Source organism: Enoplosus armatus, chromosome 9 (genome assembly GCF_043641665.1).
Source record: "Enoplosus armatus isolate fEnoArm2 chromosome 9, fEnoArm2.hap1, whole genome shotgun sequence".
Lineage (NCBI taxonomy): Eukaryota > Metazoa > Chordata > Actinopteri > Centrarchiformes > Enoplosidae > Enoplosus > Enoplosus armatus.
The window spans coordinates 315428-333494 of record NC_092188.1 but is presented as its reverse complement, the minus strand read 5'-3'; the positions used below and the strand labels follow the sequence as shown (position 1 = coordinate 333494).

The window sequence follows — 18067 nt, the reverse complement described above, 5'->3', positions numbered from 1 at the left end:
CACGGTTTGATTTTCTCTACCGCGGTCACCAGCAGTGCCGAGGCGTAATTACGATGTTTAATCTGAAGGCATCTCGACCTTTTACCCACTGTACCGCCAGTCATCCGGACAGTCGTGCGTTCACGTTAACAGTAACGTGTGTGACTCTCAGTCCGCTGCTCGGTGAGCCGTCTGTTACTGTTTACCGGAGACGTTAACCAGTTAAGGGAGCGTCTACCGGGTTAGCTAGCGGTCAGAGCGGTGGAGTTAGCCGCTAGCAGCTAACGGAAGATGGAGGAGTTTCTGTCGAGCTGCCGCCGAGCCGTGCAGGTAACACACACACACAAATACACTTATGGGGGGTGAAAATGTAGTCTCGCATGGCCAGACCCTCTCCACACTTTGGAGACAGGTCTGGCTCAACCCATCGTCCTAAAACGCTCTGACTTGTGTGTTTTTCTTTAAACCAATCACAATCATTCTTGGTTTGTGTTTGCCAGTTAGCGTTAGCCATAGTTAGCCTGACAAGCTGTGTTAGCCTGTTAGCTCAGACAGTTTTAACAACAACAGTTATTTATAGAGGATGGGCTTCCGGTCAGTTACTCCTTTCAAAATAAACTTCCGTCCAGGGAACAACATGATTTCAAACTAACAAGAAGGAAGAACTCAAAGTGTTTATTGGAAAGGCTAAAAAACGTCAAACATGATTCAGCTAAATACAATAAAAAGAATCAACGTAAAATGGAATACAGATAAGATAAAACCAGGTAATTGATTTTTTTTGCCCAAGATGCTCAGTATGTAGTAGAATGAATATATACTGTACAATGAGTCAAAAGTGATATTTATCTATTTTTAAGTATATATTATAAAAAATGAGATGTCATAAGTTATTGATCATCGTCTGTCAGTGGACTGATTCTTCATTTAGTCTTTTCTGGGACACACTGAACATTTTATTGATGATTTTGATCAGACTGAAACAGGTTGTGGTTTTGGTTAAAACTCTCAGTCCTGATCAAAAATATTTCATATGACTTATTATTAATGTTCACAGGATGTAATACCTATTAGATGCACAAATGGTCACTTATTAAGACCGAATCTGTTTCTCTGTGAGTTCTTCAGTTAAAGACACACATTTCAAAGTTTAATTGACATTTACCTTCTAATGAGCTTCTTAGGAAAATGTTTAATATTGAACGTGATAATTGTACTTTTGTACAACAAACCATTAACCACATTTCTTTTGACTGTGAACTCAAATGCTTTATAGGAAGACATATTTGTCTGTATTCTCCCTTTGTTTTGTTCAGCAGAACCGATGTTGTCTTTGCTGTCAATCAACAGTAGAATTATTATTTATTAAACAACTTAGTATTTTTAGGGGACTTCTTTATAAAACCAAATCTACAATGCAGTACTTGTATTCATAATCCTTAAAAGAGAAATGTTCTCACTTCACTACAATGATATCATGATTTAAGCCCCCACTTTCATTTATTTTTGTTAAGGTTTGTTTCATGACCTTCTGTGTCTCAGTTCTTCACTTGTGTTACATGTTTTATTATACAATGTTTTAAAAAAGAAACTGTCCTCCAGGAGAACACGGATCAGGCTGGTTCCGGATTCCACGTGGTTCTGGGGAATGAAGCTTGTGACGTGGACTCCATGGTTTGTGCCTTGACCTACGCCTACTTCCTGTCCAAGGTAAGACTCTGACCAGTCAGAGCTGGTGTTTGTCCACCGAGTTGATCTGTCAATGAATGTCTCTCTCTCTCTCTGTCAGACTGTACGGAGTGAGATGCTCGCTCTCCCTCTGTTGAACATCCGGCAGTCAGACTTGGTGCTGCGTTCAGATAACGTCTTCCTGCTGCGTCAGATCGGTTTGTCTCCAGATCTTCTGCTGTTCAGAGATCAGCTGGATCTGCGAGCGCTGCAGCAAGCCGGCCGCCTGCGCCTGACACTGGTAGACCACAACGTCCTGCCCAGGTAGCCACGTCCACCTGACAGGTAGCCACAAGTGCTATCCATGAAGCCACACCCACCTGACAGAGCATTTTGTGACCTCTACTTAGCCACACAGTCCTAAACACCTGCCAGGCAACATGACTAACTAGGTAGCCACAGTCCTCAGTCCTGTGGATCCTCAAGTAGATGTGAGCCCACCTATCTAATCAGCCTGTTTCTGTCCTGCAGTTCGGACAGTGACCTGGAGGGGGCAGTGGTGGAGGTGATCGACCATCACCTGCTGGAGAGAGAGCCCTCCCCCTTCTGTCCTGTTATCGTGGAGACGGTGGGATCCTGTTCTACCTTGGTAACAGAACACATCATTCAGAAAGCTCCGGAAATCCTGGACCAGCAGGTCTCTCAACTGCTCTATGGTAAACGCCTGTACCCATCCTCACACACCTGGTTACACCTGAACACGTCCTGAACACGTCCTCACACACCTGGTTACACCTGAACACGTCCTCACACACCAGGTTACACCTGAACACGTTGTGTGTGTGTGTGTGTGTGTGTGTGTGTAGCGGCGGTGGTTTTGGACTGCGTCAACATGGAGCCGTCAGCAGGTAAAGTGACTCCTAAAGACAGTCAGTACGCTGCAGCGCTGGAGTGTCGTTTCCCGTCTCTGCCACCGAGGGCCGCTCTCTTCCAGACTCTGCAGAATGCTAAGTTTGACGTCTCAGGTCAGTCCCTGGAAACTGTGTTGTATTTACTGCAGTACACGGAAGTACTGGTCAGCCAATTGGATTAAACTCACAATTATCTGCAATATCTTACAGTGTTAATTAATAATGTAGTATTTGTCCTCAGGTCTGAATACAGAACAGATGTTGTTGAAAGACATGAAAGCTGCTTCAGGAAGTTTGAATCTCGCTGTCTCTGTTCTCTACATCAACCTGGAGGTCAGTCAGTACTGCACACTGTACTGCTCACTGCACTGTACTTCACACTGTACTGTAATGCACACCGTACTGCACACTGTACTGTAACACACACTGTACTGCTCACTGCACTGTACTTCACACTGTACTGCACACTGTACTGCTCACTGCATTGTAGTACACACTGTACTATACACTGTACTGTAACACACACTGTACTTCACACTGTACTTCACACTGTACTTCACACTGTACTGCTCACTGCATTGTAGTACACACTGTACTGTAATACACACTGTACTGCTGACTGCATTGTAGTACACACTGTACTGCTCACTACTGTAATACACACTGTACTGCTCACTGCACTGCTCACTGCACTGTAATACACACACTGTACTGTACACTGTACTGTACACTGTACTGCACACTGTACCACACACTGTACCACACACTGTACTATACATTGTACTACATACTGTACTGCACACTGTACTATACGCTGTACTGCACACTGTACTATACACTGTACTACATGCTGTATTAACCTGAGGTGAGCATCATGTACTTGGTCTGAGCTGTTACTACTTGGAGGCTCCTGACCAATCAGCTATGAGCTCTGAGCTTAGCCCCAGAACTCCCTCTGAAGATCAGGTCAAAAGGCATTCTGGGTAGTGTAGGAGATCACTAACTGCAGTGTGTGTTTGTCAGAACTTCCTGCAGAGGGCGAAGTTAGAGGCGGAGCTCTCAGATTTCTGTCTGAAGTTTGGATTCGACTTGCTGCTGCTGATGACCATCTCCTTCTCTGAGAACCAAGAGCCAATCAGAGAGCTTGCTGTTTTCAGCCACAGCGCCACCTGTAGGGAACAGGTACACACAGCAGATACCTGAGCAACACTGTAAGATAATACTACTGTAGTTACTACTGTTGACTGATGAAGTACACCCGGATACTACACATCACACTATATACTCCAGTTCTCAGTCAGTGTTGTTTTATATCAGTCATGACAACTCAGGTGGCCTCCCTCCCCAGGTGAGCCTCTACCTGGAACAGGCCCGTAACCCCTCCCTCAACCTCTGTCCAATCAGCAGCCCCCATCCTCACATCATGGCCTATCAGCAAGGTAAACTCCGCCTCTTCTGAAGCTGCAGTCACACCCAAGGTGAGATTTACCTGCATGCTGCGGCAACAAGCAGGAGGGACAGGAAGTGTCCTCAGACTGCAGCCAATCAACATCTCTGCTTCTCTGCTGCTTGATGATGTCACCTGCAGTTAAAAAGACGAGGTTTCTGTGTGGCCTCCATCACTGTGATGATGACATGAATGATGTCACCTGACATCATCAAGAAAAACACAATTTAATGTGAAACACATGATGCTGTAACCGTGGAGACATCAGAGGGAACAAGCGGCTCACCGTCGCCCCCTGCAGGCAGAACTGTCACTTCAGTTCCTGTTAACAAATTTTCTTACTAACTGAATTCTACATAAAAACTGATTTACTGCCATAAAAGTAAGAAGACTTCAGGGAAAGTGAGAAAAGCTGTTTTAATGTTCTGTTTTATACTTTCACACAAACTGTACTCGTGTTGGTCACCTGCTTTTATATTGGTATATTTCCTCTGCAGGTTCAGGACTGTCTGCAGTCATTTAGAAAAATCTGAATCATCTTTCTGCTGAATTAAAAACCTTTTAAATATTTTATTAATTTAATGTGAAATAACGGAAGAGAAAAGTACAATTAAAAAAACCTTCATTATTGTTGAATTTGAATATTTTCCCTTTGTGCTTCTTTTAAGGAAACAATCTGGTGTCTCGTAAGAAGCTCCTCCCCATTGTTAAAGACTTCCTGAAGGAGCAGGACGGAGATGGTCTCCTTGGAGACAGTCGCTTGGGAGACGTGGAGGAGGAGGAGGAGTCTCGGTTCCCTCCGACCCCAATGAACAGTCTGGTGGAGGGCTGTCCTCTGGACGACGGCCTGCCTCACATCAGCGCTCAGGACCTGGAGGAGAAGTTCAGCAAGATGGCCGACAGACGAGGGAACTGACCTTTGACCTGTCAGCATCTAGACGCTAAGATAGCTGTCTGTCTGTCTATGTGACAATGATGATGAAGAAGGTACCACAGACACACAGGAGGAGTTTTACTGAATGTGGCCCACGTTTTATCGTTTCAGAGTTTGAATAAAAAATCATCATCATCATCAACATCTGAAACATTCAGTGAAACATCATTCAGAGCCACAGCTCTGTCCTTCAAAGTAAAATGTAAAATACACACAACCTGTTGGATCAATAAGTAGATCAGTGACATCTCTCTGACACACCTGTATGCTGTGATGTCACTACAGACTCTGCCATGTCCACACAAGCTTTTTCAGCTGTTCTGTAGTCTGCAGGCTGAGCCTTTAAACACATCCTGCTGACCTTAGACCCCCAAACACCTCAAAAACCCCAAACTGCAATATTACCAATAAAATCAGCTGTCGATAAATCTGTGTTTGTGTTTAAACATGAAGTCGACAATCAAAGTTCAGCTGATTCTATGTGAATGTTTATATTCTTTAAATACACTCAAAATTTCTCAAACTATCATTATTATTATCTGAGATGTCTGAGGCAGTTATTTTACCTTTAAGTCAAAATGATGGAATATTAAGCAATTTCTTTTTATTCAACTCTTAATTATGAAACATTGTGTGAAATGTTTTACTTTTAAATGAGACTAAGAAAAAGGTTTAAAATTGATGAGATATCAAATAAAGTTTTGGACTTTTTAAGTTACAATTTGGAGATAATTATCAAATGTTTTGACTTTTTAATTCTTTAAGACTTTTTTTTTTTTTTTACTTTTTGAGCTGGAATAAAACCTCAATAAAAAGTTAGATTATTTTCTTCCCTAATAAAACATGATAAACGTGTTAATAGTAAAACATAATAAACTTGTTAATAATAAAACATGATGAACTTGTTAATAAACTATTAAAAGTCCAAACTGCTCCTCAGCTGCAGCAGCAGCAGACAGTAGGACCCTGAGGACACCTTCACTTCCTCCTGCTCTAAACAGCCTCAGCAGCTGATTGGTTAATATTAATGAAGTCAGAGTGAAGCTGACCTGCCGACTCACCTGTCTGCACAGGGCAGGGTCGACCAATCAGACGGCGGCTCTGCTGTGAAATGCAGCCGAACCTGTTGGGTAGAGAGAGAGAGCGAGTGAGGCCGAGTCGCATTGAGTTAGAGTGGGAACTCCCACAGTGAGAGAGAGAGGGTCCGGAGGAAGATACTCCGAGACGTCCAGCCACTCACATGCTGGTCAGAACACGCCGTGACATCACCGTGACATCATGAGCTCCCCCGCCGGGCACACGGACAGGTACGCAGAGGACAGGTATGTTTAATATTTAAAACTGCAACACTGAGAACCTCAGGTTTCACAACCAGAGTGCGTGTGCGTGGTTGTGTGTGTGTGTGTGTGTATTACAGTGTGTGTGAGTTGGTTTCCTGTTCCAGCAGAAAGGGGAAGTTTAGTTTAAGTTGGTGTTTTCAGTGCTGGTGTTCATTTTTCCAGACGATCAGTGAAGGGGTCGCTGTGGTGTGTTTGCCGTTTCAGTGTCTCTGATCAGCAGCAGAAAGTGCGGATTTCCTGTCTGCCATGAATCTTCAGGTGTCTCGTGGATCTGTCCAGGTCCGAGATCAGACTCCCATCAGTAAACAGAAAAAAACGAAACAGTTTTTATCATTAGGATTTAATTAATTAAATGTATTTTTTGGACCTTTCAGAGACGTAGAAACTGTCAGATCTGTTTAAACCAGACTGAACTTTCAGAGGTTACTAGTCTGAGTTCAAGTTTCCATGACAACACTAGACCAGACCAGAACAGACAGTGTTTCCACTCTAAAACCTTTATTAATCTGATATTAACACGCTATAATCTTCCTTTGCTTGAATGTTCACATTGAACGGAGTGACCTCGATGTGGAGCTCACACTGAACCCAGCGACAGCTTCAATCGGAGAGAAAGGCGCCGTTACTGTGTTATTTTACTGTGAACTGAAAGTGAGAAGAAACGAAGATGGACCAGACAGACAGATCATTAATCGATTAGGTGATTGATCAGATGTCTGACAGAAATTGAGCCTGATTCTCAAACGAGTCAGGCAACAAAATCGGTGTTAAAATCATTCAGAATCATTCAGTCGGTCCGACTTCAGGACCTCGTCTGAACTTCCACCTGAAACCACCTCAAGAATCCTGGAAACTCGAAAATAACTGTAGTATGACTCACCGAATGTAGGCTGCTGGGATAAGTCTGCCATTGGCCGTTCTCCTCCCCTTCCCATCTGTGTGTTACCGTTTTGAAGGACACTGTTGCTGTGTCCTGGCTTAGCGTGGCCAAAGACGGTTGTGATTGGTTTAAAGAAAAACAAACAAGCCAGAGCGTTTTTCCCCAGAATGATGATGGGTTGAGCCAGACCTTTCTCCAGTGCTGGCACAGCGCTAAAACGAAGTGTGGAGCATTCCTGAAATACCCTGAAGAACCCCTGGAACCTCCTCAAGAACCCCTGTGCCCCTCTCATGAACCATGGACATTCTTCAACAATCTAGTCAACCACTCCTGGAACCTCTTAAGGAACGCTGAGCATGATCAAGCATCCCTGGAGTCCTAGAACCTCCTGAAGAACCCCTGAGTGCCTCTCAACCTCCCCTGGAACCTCTTCAAGCTCTCATGGAAACCAATCAAGAACTCTTTACCTTTAGTACTCCGCAAGTACCCTGGAATCTCCTGAAACTCTGAACTTTGAGCACTTCTGGGACATCTTCAGGCACTCTTTGAACAACCTCAAGAACCTTGTAACCTCCTCAAGCACCTCAAGACCACCTGCAACCTTCTCTGGAGCCTACTATAGAACCATCACCTGGACAGGGAAGAATACATGTAAGAGCAGAGAGAGAACACACAACCTTGCTGAGAGTTCTGGATTTTCCCAGTCAGACACTGAAGGCACCACAGTGGAAACTAAACCCCCCTCACTTGAGGAGGACTTCCCACTTTGTTTTCCACATCACCTTTACCTGTGACCTGAACACACACAGGTACACAGGTGTGGTTACCTGGGTGGGTGTGTCAGATGAAGCGTCTCAGCCTTCAGCTTCTGTAACAACAAACAGAGGAACAATAGAGCCCCGCCCCTCCTCACCTGCTCAGGTGTGTCTCTGTGAACAATCAGAATCAGAGCAGTCGGGCAGGTTCGTTCAGTCCGAACAGATTCAGGTTTTATTGGAACAACGAGCTGCTCGTTGGATTGACTGCATGCTGAACTGAGGAGTATTACCTGCCGACAGGTGACAGGTGAGAGTCACCTGACTGCATCTTTTTGCTTAACAGGAGGAAGAAACTTAAAATGATAGAAAAGTGAATGGAGTCTGGTTTCAGAGCGAGAACACAGGATGGAATGCAGGAATTCAGTGACTTTTGTGATAAGTGTGTGTGTGTTGTATTCATGATGTTGTGGGGACACTTATGTCTACAGTCTCATTGTGAGGACTGGCGAATCCTCACAAGTTTAAATAATAATTTTAGGCTTTAGTCTCGGTTCTAAAGTTAAAGTTTAGGATTATAAACGTTGAAGTCGGACTGAACTTTCAAGGAGTGAATGCAAATCAACGCAGTGTCCTCACAGGTGTAGTAACCCCTGTGTGTTGTTCAGTGAGCTGATTCAGCAGTTGTTTCTGTCTGCTGACTCAGTCCTTTGGCGTCAAGTTTACAACAAATCAACAAAATTCAGATGAAAACTGATCTCTGACCAGTGAGTCTTACTGATTAAAAGTCAGAGCAGAACACGTTCAGCAGTTCTGGAAATTAAGTAAGTACATTTACTCCAGTTCTGTACTTCAGTATTATTACTACATGTGTTATTGCAGTTATTTAACTGTAAATTAAACAGTAATATAATGTTTAACATCCTGCTGCATAAAAAGTACTTTTTCTGATGATACTTATGTACTTTTACTTAAATGACCTTTATCTTGTATTAATCTTTGCACACTGATATTTGTACTTTACCTTCAGTCTGAATACTTATGATTTGTTTTAACTCGATGCACCTGTTTGTTTAACTGCATGTTTATAATCTGTCCTGAGATCAGCTGCTGTTGATTTATATTGTTTGTTTTACCCCTGCAGGGCTCCTGTAGGGGCCTCGGACCCCCCCAACATCCAGGACATGGAGCTGAGGGAGGAGTGGCAAGACGACGGCTTCCCCAGGTTAGAGACAGTGAGCGGCTGTAAATCTGAGCTCAGATTTAAACCAACCAACTGTGTTTGTTTGTCTTATCTCAGTTTCTGTAGCTGGAAGGTTAAAACTCTCGCAGTGTGTCACAGTTTCAGATCTGAATCTGTTCTGTAGCACAAACACTTGCTGCATAACTCTCTTATTAATGTTCTAAAAACCTGAAACTCTAGTTTCTCATATTTATATATGTTGTATGTCTTTTCTTCTGTACTGCCTCGTCTTTTATTCATGTCCCGGTCTGATGTCTTTCTGGGACAACATGAAACTAAACGTAACAAAACCCTCAAACTGCCGTTTTCACAGGAAACTGACCTTAATGTGTAAAATCTGTGAAATAACCCTAAATCAAACCGGCTGTATATGACTCTTGTATTTAATGTGTTCGGTGGTGGGGGGTTCAGGCCTCTCCCAGAGCACTGTGGGAGTCCAGATGAGGCGGAGAGTCCATTGGGCGGCGAGCAGCGACCAGGTGACCCTGAAAACTCTTTTGTCAAATGTGTTTACTTCGTACGAAGTCGTAGAAAACGATGAAGGACAAACAAGAGAAAAGGTTCATGAATATTTGACGTCATGTATTAATATTTATGTATAATATATGTTAAATATTAATATCTAGGGTCATATGTAGTAATATTTAAAAGTTTTATGGAGTTTCAAAAGTTACATCTCATTTCAGTCTTTAACTGGTGCATGCTGGGATTTTAATTTATGGATAAAAAAAACATGGCATTTAATAATAAGAATGATAAAAGCCATGAACATACAGTGCAGCCGGAAAGTATAAATACCGCTTCACTTTTTCCACATTTTGTTATGTTACAGCCTTATTCCAAAATTTCCTCAAAATTCTACACACAATACCCCATAATGACAAAGTGAAAAATGTTTTTTTAGACAATTTTGCAAATTTATTAAAAATAAAACAGTCAAATATCGTATTTACATAAGTATTCACACCCTTTACTCAATACTTTGAAGCACCTTTGGCAGCAATTACAGCCTCCAGTCTTCTTGGGTATGATGCTACAAGCTTGGCACACCTGGATTTGGGGAGTTTCTCCCATTCTTCTTTGCACATCCTCTCAAGCTCAATGAGGTTGAATGGGGAGCGTCGGTGCACAGCTATTTTCAGGTCTTTCCAGAGATGTTCAATCGGGTTCAAGTCCAGGCTTTGGCTGGGCCACTCAAGGACATTCAGAGACTTGTTGCGAAGCCACTCCTTTGTCATCTCGGCTGTGTGCTTAGGGTCATTGTCCTGTTGGAAGGTGAATCTTCACCCCAGTCTGAGGTCCAGAGCGCTCTGGAGCAGGTTTTCGTCAAGGATCTCTCTGTACTTTGCTGCATTCATCTTTCCCTCGATCCTGACTGGTCTCCCAGTTCCTGCCGCTGAAAAACATCCCCACAGCATGATGCTGCCACCACCATGCTTCACTGTAGGGATGGTATTGGCTAGGTGATGAGCGGTGCCTGGTTTCCTCCAGACATGACGCTTGGCATTCAGGCCAAAGAGTTCAATCTTGGTTTCATCAGACCAGAGAATTTTGTTTTTCATGGTCTGAGAGTCCTTCAGGTGCCTATTGGCAAACTCCAAGCGGGCTGTCATATGTTTTGTACTGAAGAGTGGCTTCCGTCTGGCCACTCTACCATAAAGGCCTGATTGGTGGAGTGCTGCAGAGATAGTTGTCCCTCTGGAAGGTTCTCCCATCTCCACAGAGGAACGCTGGAGCTCTGTCAGAGTGACCATCAGGTTCTTGGTCACCTCCCTGACCAAGGCCCTTCTCCCCTGATTGCTCATTTTGGCCGGGTGGCCAGCTCTAGGAAGAGTCCTGGTGGATCCAAACTTCTTTCATTTATGAATGATGGAGACCACTGTGCTCTTTGAGACCTTCAATGCTGCAGAAATTTTTCTGTACCCTTCCCCAGATCTGTGCCTCGATACAATCCTGTCTGGGAGGTCTACAGGCAATTCCTTTGACTTCATGCTTGGTTTGTGCTCTGACATGCACTGTCAACTGTGGGACCTTATATGGACAGGTGTGTGCCTTTCCAAATCATGTCCAATCAATTGAATTTACCACAGGTGGACTCCAATCAAGTTGTAGAAACATTTCAAGAATGATCAGTGGAAACAGGATGCACCTGAGCTCAATTTTGAGTTTCATAGCAAAGGGTCTGAGTACTTATGTACATGCGATATTTGAGTGTTTTATTTTTAATAAATTAGCAAAATTGTCTAAAAAACATTTTTCACTTTGTCATTATGGGGTATTGTGTGTAAAAAAAGATTTTAATCCATTTTGGAATAAGGCTGTAACATAAAATGTGGAAAAAGTGAAGCGGTATGAATACTTTCCGGATGCACTGTAACAGTTGTCTAGATTTTGTCTGAGGTCTGAGGGGTCTGTCTCTTGGTGACGTTTGACCTTACCTCTCCCCTCAGCCCCTCCCACCAGCCTCGCCCTATCAGGAACAGTTGGGGGCGGGGCTAAGAAGCGTCTGACGGCCCCGTCACTCAGCCTCACTCTGAGCCGCAGAGACTCTCGCGACCCGAGCAGCGACGGCTTCTCGGCCGCCGCGCTGTCAGCGACGCCGGATGAGACGCCGTCTCTCGACATCAACCTGGAGGCTCTGGAGACGCCTTCAGACAGTGAGACAGGGACGCTGCCAGACAGCAACCACGAGCTGGAGTGGGAGGGTGAGACAGGGTGGGAGAGAGAGACATCCATCATTTAACCACAGCTGTCCTCTGACCCCTGTGACAAATGACCTCTGACCTCTCTCTGACAGATGACCTCCCCCGGATGGCGAGGGGCGGGGCTGCGGGCGTGACCAGGAGCCCGATGGAGCAGTCAGAGGGTCTGATGGAGCTGGACCAGGTGGACAGCAGCGGGCGCCGCTGGAGAAGGTTCTGCATCGCTGGACATGAATATCACGTCAACATGAGCGTCCTGGAGCCTTACCTGCAGGTCCTGTCACATGGAGGTCAGAGGTCACACACACTCACCTGAAACACACCTGCAGGTCCTGTGACAGGAAATGTGACGGCGGTCTCTAAAAGCCCACAGATAAAGTGACGGAGTGCCGATACTGCAAACTTTGTCTGTGCCATAATAATGTTTATTTAGAATCAGAATCAGAAATACTTTATTGATCCCCGCGGGGAAATTACACAGTTACATGTGTATGAGTAGAAAGTAGCATACATTTAGAAATGAGAAGTATGTACAAATTAAGATATAAACAATAAAAAAAATATATATATACAATAACACTGTATATGTACATACAGACACACACTACTACGTTCACAGTTCCATGAATTTTACTGTGTGACTGTGCAGAAACACACAGCAGACAAGCACTCTGTCAATTGTTTTTTTAAAGAAAAACAATATACAAATAATAAATACAGATATAAAAAATATGGGGGACAAAAATGAATATATACACGGAAAATGTAAAGTATGTACAAATTGTGCAGATTTATGTGCAGTTAAACAGTCTTATAGCCGTAGGCATGAACGACCTGCGGTAGCGCTCCTTCTTACACCGTGGGTGTAACAGTCTGCTGCTGAAGGAGCTGCTCAGGGCCCCCACAGTCTCGTGCAGGGGGTGAGAGGTGTTGTCCATGATGGATGTCAGCTTGGCTAACATCCTCCTCTCCCCCACCTCCTCAATGGAGTCCAGCGGGCAGTCCAGAACAGAGCCGGCTCGCCTAATCAGTCTATTGAGCCTCCTCCTGTCCCTGTCCGTGCTGCCCCCCCCCCAGCAGATCACAGCATAGAAGATAGCCGAAGCTACCACAGTGTCATAAAAAGTCCGGAGCAGTTTCCTGCACACACTGAAGGACCTCGGCCTCCTCAGCAGGTGGAGGCGGCTTTGGCCCTTCTTGTACAGGGCCTGAGTGTGGTCAGACCAGTCCAGTTTATTGTTCAGGAGAACACCCAGGAATTTGTAGTTCTCCACCACCTCAATGTCCAAACCCTGGATGTTTACCGGTGTGATGCTGGATGACTTCCTCCTGAAATCGATCATCATCTCCTTCGTCTTGCTGGCGTTGTTGTGAAGCTGGTTGAGCTCACACCAGCTGACAAAGTCGCTGATGACCTCCCTGTATTCCAGGTCGTTCCCCTCAGACACACATCCAACGATGGCAGTGTTGTCAGAGAACTTCTGGATGTGACAATTGACAGTGTTGTGTCTGAAGTCCGAGGTGTAGAGGGTGAAAAGGAATGGAGAGAGAACCGTACCCTGGGGGGCCCCCGTGCTGCAGACCACCACATCAGACACACAGTCCCGGAGCCTCACATACTGTGGTCTGTTGGTGAGGTAGTCGATTGTCCATGAAGCCAGGTGACGGTCCACTCCTGCTCCCTCCAACTGGGGGAGGGAGACTGGGCAGAATCGAATCTGTTGAAAAACAGGTTAATTTGTTAGCCCAGTCCCTGTCTCCACTGTCCTGGTGTCTCCCCTCACCTTTTCCATGTCCAGAGATCTTCTTAAGTCCTCTCCAGACATCCCTGGTGTTATTTTGCCCCAGATGTTCCTCCAGTTTCCTCCTGTAGCTCTCCTTGCCCTTCCTTATTTGTTGCTGGAGCCGCTTCTGGATGCTCCGCAGCTGTGATCTGTAATAATGAACAGGTGTAGCTGTAACACACCTGTAACACACCTGAACGTGTCTTTAGATCTGTATCTATATTTATTTCTGTAGACGAGACGAGTCTCCGTTGTTGGAATGAGTTCTATTTTGCGGCACGTGAAGTCAAACTGTGATTCTCCTCTGTGTGCCTGATTGGTTGTCAGGTTACTATGGAGACGAGATGAACGCCATCATCCTGTTCACCTCCTGCTACTTGCCGGAGAACACGGTGGAGGACTACGAGTACGTCATGGACAACCTGTTCAGGTGAGTTTGAACAATAAAAGGAGATGAAGAGTCACTTGATATGTAAGCATTAGGGGTGTGACGATTCACCGATACGAATCGGAATCCGGCTATAACGTGAAAGATGCGACTACACCCCTGGATCGATCTAAATATACCAGGACCCAGGCGATGGTTCGATTCTAAAGTTACAAACCGGTGGACTGAAGCTTTGATGCTAATCCTGCACAGCGTCTCCACTCTGTTTGTGTGTGTGTCCTCCTGCAGGTACATTGTGGGGACGTTGGACCTGATGGTTTCAGAAAACTACATGCTGGTCTACCTGTGTGCCATGGCTCCCAGAAACAAATTGCCGGCCATCAAATGGCTCCACCAGTGCTACACCTCCATCGACAGGAGGTACGATGGTTCCTCTCACTGGGACAGCACTGCGGGGTGGAGCTGTCACAGTCTGACATTTGGCTAGTTTCTTTGAAGATCCTGTAAAAAATGAAAAATCCAATTTTAAGAAAATATCAGAGAGCACATCTTGTTTCCATGACGACAGAGGTGTTTTTTCTCCTGTCTGTCCTGGTGTTTGTCTGTCCAGGCTGAAGAAGGACCTGAGGGGGCTGCTGGTCGTCCATCCTGCCTGGTACATCAAAGCTCTCCTCACTGTGGTCAAACCCTTCATCAGGTCTGCCACGCACACACACACACACACACACACACACGTCCTTGTTTATCTAGGTAACCATAGCAACAGTCCTTACACTTCAGGACATCAGTGGACAGATGAGACAGAATGGACTCCAGGTGTCCACATAGAGACGATGACAGACCACCAGGTGTCCGAAGACTTTCCAACATGCAGCATTCTCTCACATCCACTTGCAAGCACCCAGAATCACCTGGGCATGACCACCTAGCAACCACCTTATGAAACCCAAGCACCCGTCCACAACACCCCTAACAACCACTTATTAAAACTGTATCAACTGCCCTCAAAGCCATAGCAACCACTTAGCAACCACCTGGAAAAGCACCAACAACCACTGCAGACGCCCTGCCGACAACCTTGAAAGAATATTTGTACCACATAGAAGCACCTTAGCAACCACTTTGAACATCATGTCACCACAAAGCATCTCTTCCAGTAAAAACCAAGCCAACACCTTGTAACATCTGAGCAGTGACCAAGAAATGTCTCAACAACTAAGAAGTAACGCATCAGCTAAAACTTTGAAAATGTAACCAACCACAAAGGAAACACTCAACACCTTAGTAACCACTTACCATCCACCTGCTGTGTTAGCAACCAGCTACCGATGTCTCTAGAGGTAGCAATACATTAGCTACCTCTTTGAAAATGTAGTGGGGGGGCTAATGAGTTAGCAACCAGCTAGCACTCTTAAAATGTCCTTTGTCCAGTTTCTGTCCAGTGACTCTGTGTTGTCCACAGTGAGAAGTTCAGCAGGAAGATTCAGTTCATCCAGAGCCTGCAGGAGCTGTCTCAGTTCATCCCCACAGATAGACTGCAGATCCCTGACGCCATACGCCAGTAAGAACCCCAATTCTACTGACTCTTTCTCTACTGTAATTAGTGTCCCAATTAGTCTCTGAAATAGTGTAAGAATTAGTCTCTGAATTAGTCTCTGAATCAGTGTCAGAATTAGTCTCTAAATTTGTCTCTGAATCATTGTCAGAATTAGTCTCTGAATTAGTGTCAGAATTAGTCTCTGAATTAGTTTCTGAATTAGTCTCTGAATTAGTCTCTGAATCAGTGTCAGAATTAGTCTCTAGAATTAGTGTCTGAATTAGTGTCAGAATTAGTCTCTGAATTAGACTCTAAATTAGTCTCTGAATTAGTGTCAGAATTAGTCTCTAAATTAGTCTGAATTAGTCTCTGAATCAGTGTCAGAATTAGTCTCTAGAATTAGTGTCTGAATTAGTGTCAGAATTAGTCTCTGAATTAGACTCTAAATTAGTCTCTGAATTAGTGTCAGAATTAGTCTCTAAATTAGTCTCTGAATTAGTGTCAGAATTAGTCTCTAAATTAGTCTCTGAATCAGTGTCAGAATTAGTCTCTGAATCAGTGTCAGAATTAGTGTCAGAATTAGTCTCTAAATTAGTCTCTGAATCAGTGTCAGAATTAGTCTCTGAATCAGTCTCTGAATTAGTGTCAGAATCAGTCTCTAAATTAGTCTCTGAATTAGTGTCAGAATTAGTCTCTGAATCAGTGTCAGAATTAGTCTCTAAAGTAGTCTCTGAATTAGTCTCTGAATCACTGTCAGAATTAGTCTCTGAATCAGTGTCAGAATTAGTCTCTGAATTAGTCTCTGAATCAGTGTCAGAATTTGCAAACTGCCCCATAATAAACTAATAATCATTTTATAATGGTGGCACACTCCCCCCTCTCTGTTGCAAAGAAAAGAAACCCGTTCAGGGTGAGAGAGCAGCTGATGTTCATGATGATGATGATGATGATGATGATGATCCTGAAGTGAATAATATGCAGGAGCAGTCTCATGTAACTCAGGGCACCAGCACCACTGACTGTCGTTCACCTGACCTCACCACACTTCGCTGCTCTGTGTAGATTAGTGATACACCCTGTTGATTAACCCTTTCTATTCCAGGCTTGATAAAGAGTTCACTTCTCTTTCCTGTCACTGTTCTCTGTAAACTGATCTTTGGCTAAATGAGTCATGACTCTGCCTCCCTTCCCTGCTCTGATCTCCTGCAGATTTGGGAAACTCGCCTCACAGTTCTCTGTAATCAGCTACTGTTTGATTAAATAACTGCTTAACCCTTCACTTCACTGCTCTCGTGTCTCCCTGCAGGTATGATGGGAAGTTGAACAGATGACGATCACAGACTGGATGGATCCTAAAGGTCAAAGGTCATGAGGCTGAGAGGCTCCTGATGGCCTTTGACCTCCTGTCTGTACAGAAGAGACCACACAAAGACTGTGGGTTTATTTATACTGTCTGCCTTTAAATCAGGGGAGGGTGAGTTAAACGTCCTGATCATGGACCAGCTGCAGGTGTGTTGATGAAGAATCGTGTAAATCGTGTTTGTATTTGTATGAGAGTCAGTTTGACGCAGCAGCTGAACACAGTGAAGTGGCACCACATTGAAACAGTGGTGGACTTGTTGCACTTACATGTACCTGTAATTAAAGCATCGATCAAACCTTTTGAACAAAGTCACACCTGTCTGCTGTGAACGTGCGAAGAGTCAAATACAACTTTATTTTATATAACATCAGCATAAGATCACAGCATCAGCATAAGAGACAGTTTCACTGTTCAAACATCATCTCAAGTAAACGTTACTTTAAAGGAATCCGTTTCATCTCAACTCTGTGAGCAAATCACTGATGTGTTGTATTTGTATACGTTTCTTTATTGTTATTAGTATTCACATCATAATTACTTTCAAGTCCCCAAAATCCTGAAACATGACAAGTTTTCTGTATCTTTCTATAAATTAAAGTTTGATTTTTCAGATGATTGTTGTCAGAAACAAACTGAACTGATCTGTTTAAATGTAGAAGAAGTACTCTGATCTTTTACCTCAGTAAAGGTTGTAATACCTCACTATAAAAATACTCTGTTACAAGTAAAAGTAACTTTCAAAACTTTACCTAAGTAACATTACAAAAGTATTAGCAGCATCATGTACTTAAATATAATTGAATAATGTATATCATATTATTGATGCATTCATGTGTCCATCACTTTAATGTTGCAGCTCATTTGAATGACTTTCTAGCCTGCTGGGTACTTTGTAATAACACATCATCATTTATTTGCTGATTATATTTTGTACTAAGAATCAAAATCTGCAAAGTAACTAATGATCAAATGTAGTGGAGTAGAAGTACAGAGTAGCATCAGATGGAAATACAATTTTCAAGTACTTGAACTTTACTAAAGTACAGTACTTGAGTGAATGTACTTAGTTACATTCCTCCACTGCTTCTCTCCATCTGATGACTGACCTGAGATCAGCTCCTCATCAGTCCAGCAGA

At 43.9% G+C, this 18067-nt stretch overlaps 2 protein-coding genes across 5 annotated transcripts; both read left to right on the top strand.

Annotated features, from left to right (window-relative positions):
- Window positions 1–191: 191 nt before the first annotated feature.
- prune (prune exopolyphosphatase) lies at window positions 192–5399 on the top strand. 2 transcript variants are annotated; one of them, XM_070912111.1, is made up of 9 exons: window positions 192–309; window positions 1582–1689; window positions 1769–1971; window positions 2179–2363; window positions 2514–2672; window positions 2800–2891; window positions 3582–3740; window positions 3907–3997; window positions 4674–5399. In XM_070912111.1, exons 1-9 carry the CDS (start codon window positions 271–273, stop codon window positions 4919–4921), a joined length of 1284 nt encoding a protein of 427 aa, XP_070768212.1. In that variant the 5' UTR covers window positions 192–270; the 3' UTR covers window positions 4922–5399. The 2 variants fall into 2 exon arrangements, with proteins under 2 accessions (XP_070768212.1, XP_070768213.1); XM_070912112.1 differs by having other exon boundaries at window positions 3907–4036; window positions 4674–4728.
- A 713-nt stretch (window positions 5400–6112) lies between these two features.
- Window positions 6113–17544, top strand: bnipl (BCL2 interacting protein like). Of its 3 annotated transcripts, none has more exons than XM_070912114.1 (10): window positions 6113–6246; window positions 9059–9139; window positions 9569–9636; window positions 11608–11862; window positions 11955–12149; window positions 13971–14073; window positions 14320–14451; window positions 14642–14728; window positions 15494–15592; window positions 16875–17544. In XM_070912114.1, the coding sequence occupies exons 1-10, from the start codon at window positions 6218–6220 to the stop codon at window positions 16897–16899; spliced, it is 1074 nt and encodes a 357-aa protein (XP_070768215.1). In that variant the 5' UTR covers window positions 6113–6217; the 3' UTR covers window positions 16900–17544. The 3 variants fall into 3 exon arrangements, with proteins under 3 accessions (XP_070768215.1, XP_070768214.1, XP_070768216.1); XM_070912113.1 differs by having other exon boundaries at window positions 6119–6261; XM_070912115.1 differs by lacking the exon at window positions 6113–6246 and adding an exon at window positions 8121–8224.
- Window positions 17545–18067: the final 523 nt, after the last annotated feature.

Coding starts and splice junctions, on each gene's coding strand:
- prune (XM_070912111.1), top strand. CDS start 271: ATGGAGGAGTTTCTGTCGAGCTGCCGCCGAGCCGTGCAG. Junction 2,364..2,513: donor GGTCTCTCAACTGCTCTATG/GTAAACGCCTGT, acceptor GTGTGTGTGTAG/CGGCGGTGGTTTTGGACTGC. Junction 3,998..4,673: donor CATCATGGCCTATCAGCAAG/GTAAACTCCGCC, acceptor GCTTCTTTTAAG/GAAACAATCTGGTGTCTCGT.
- bnipl (XM_070912113.1), top strand. CDS start 6,218: ATGAGCTCCCCCGCCGGGCACACGGACAGGTACGCAGAGGACAG. Junction 9,140..9,568: donor CAAGACGACGGCTTCCCCAG/GTTAGAGACAGT, acceptor TGGGGGGTTCAG/GCCTCTCCCAGAGCACTGTG. Junction 14,729..15,493: donor GTGGTCAAACCCTTCATCAG/GTCTGCCACGCA, acceptor TGTTGTCCACAG/TGAGAAGTTCAGCAGGAAGA.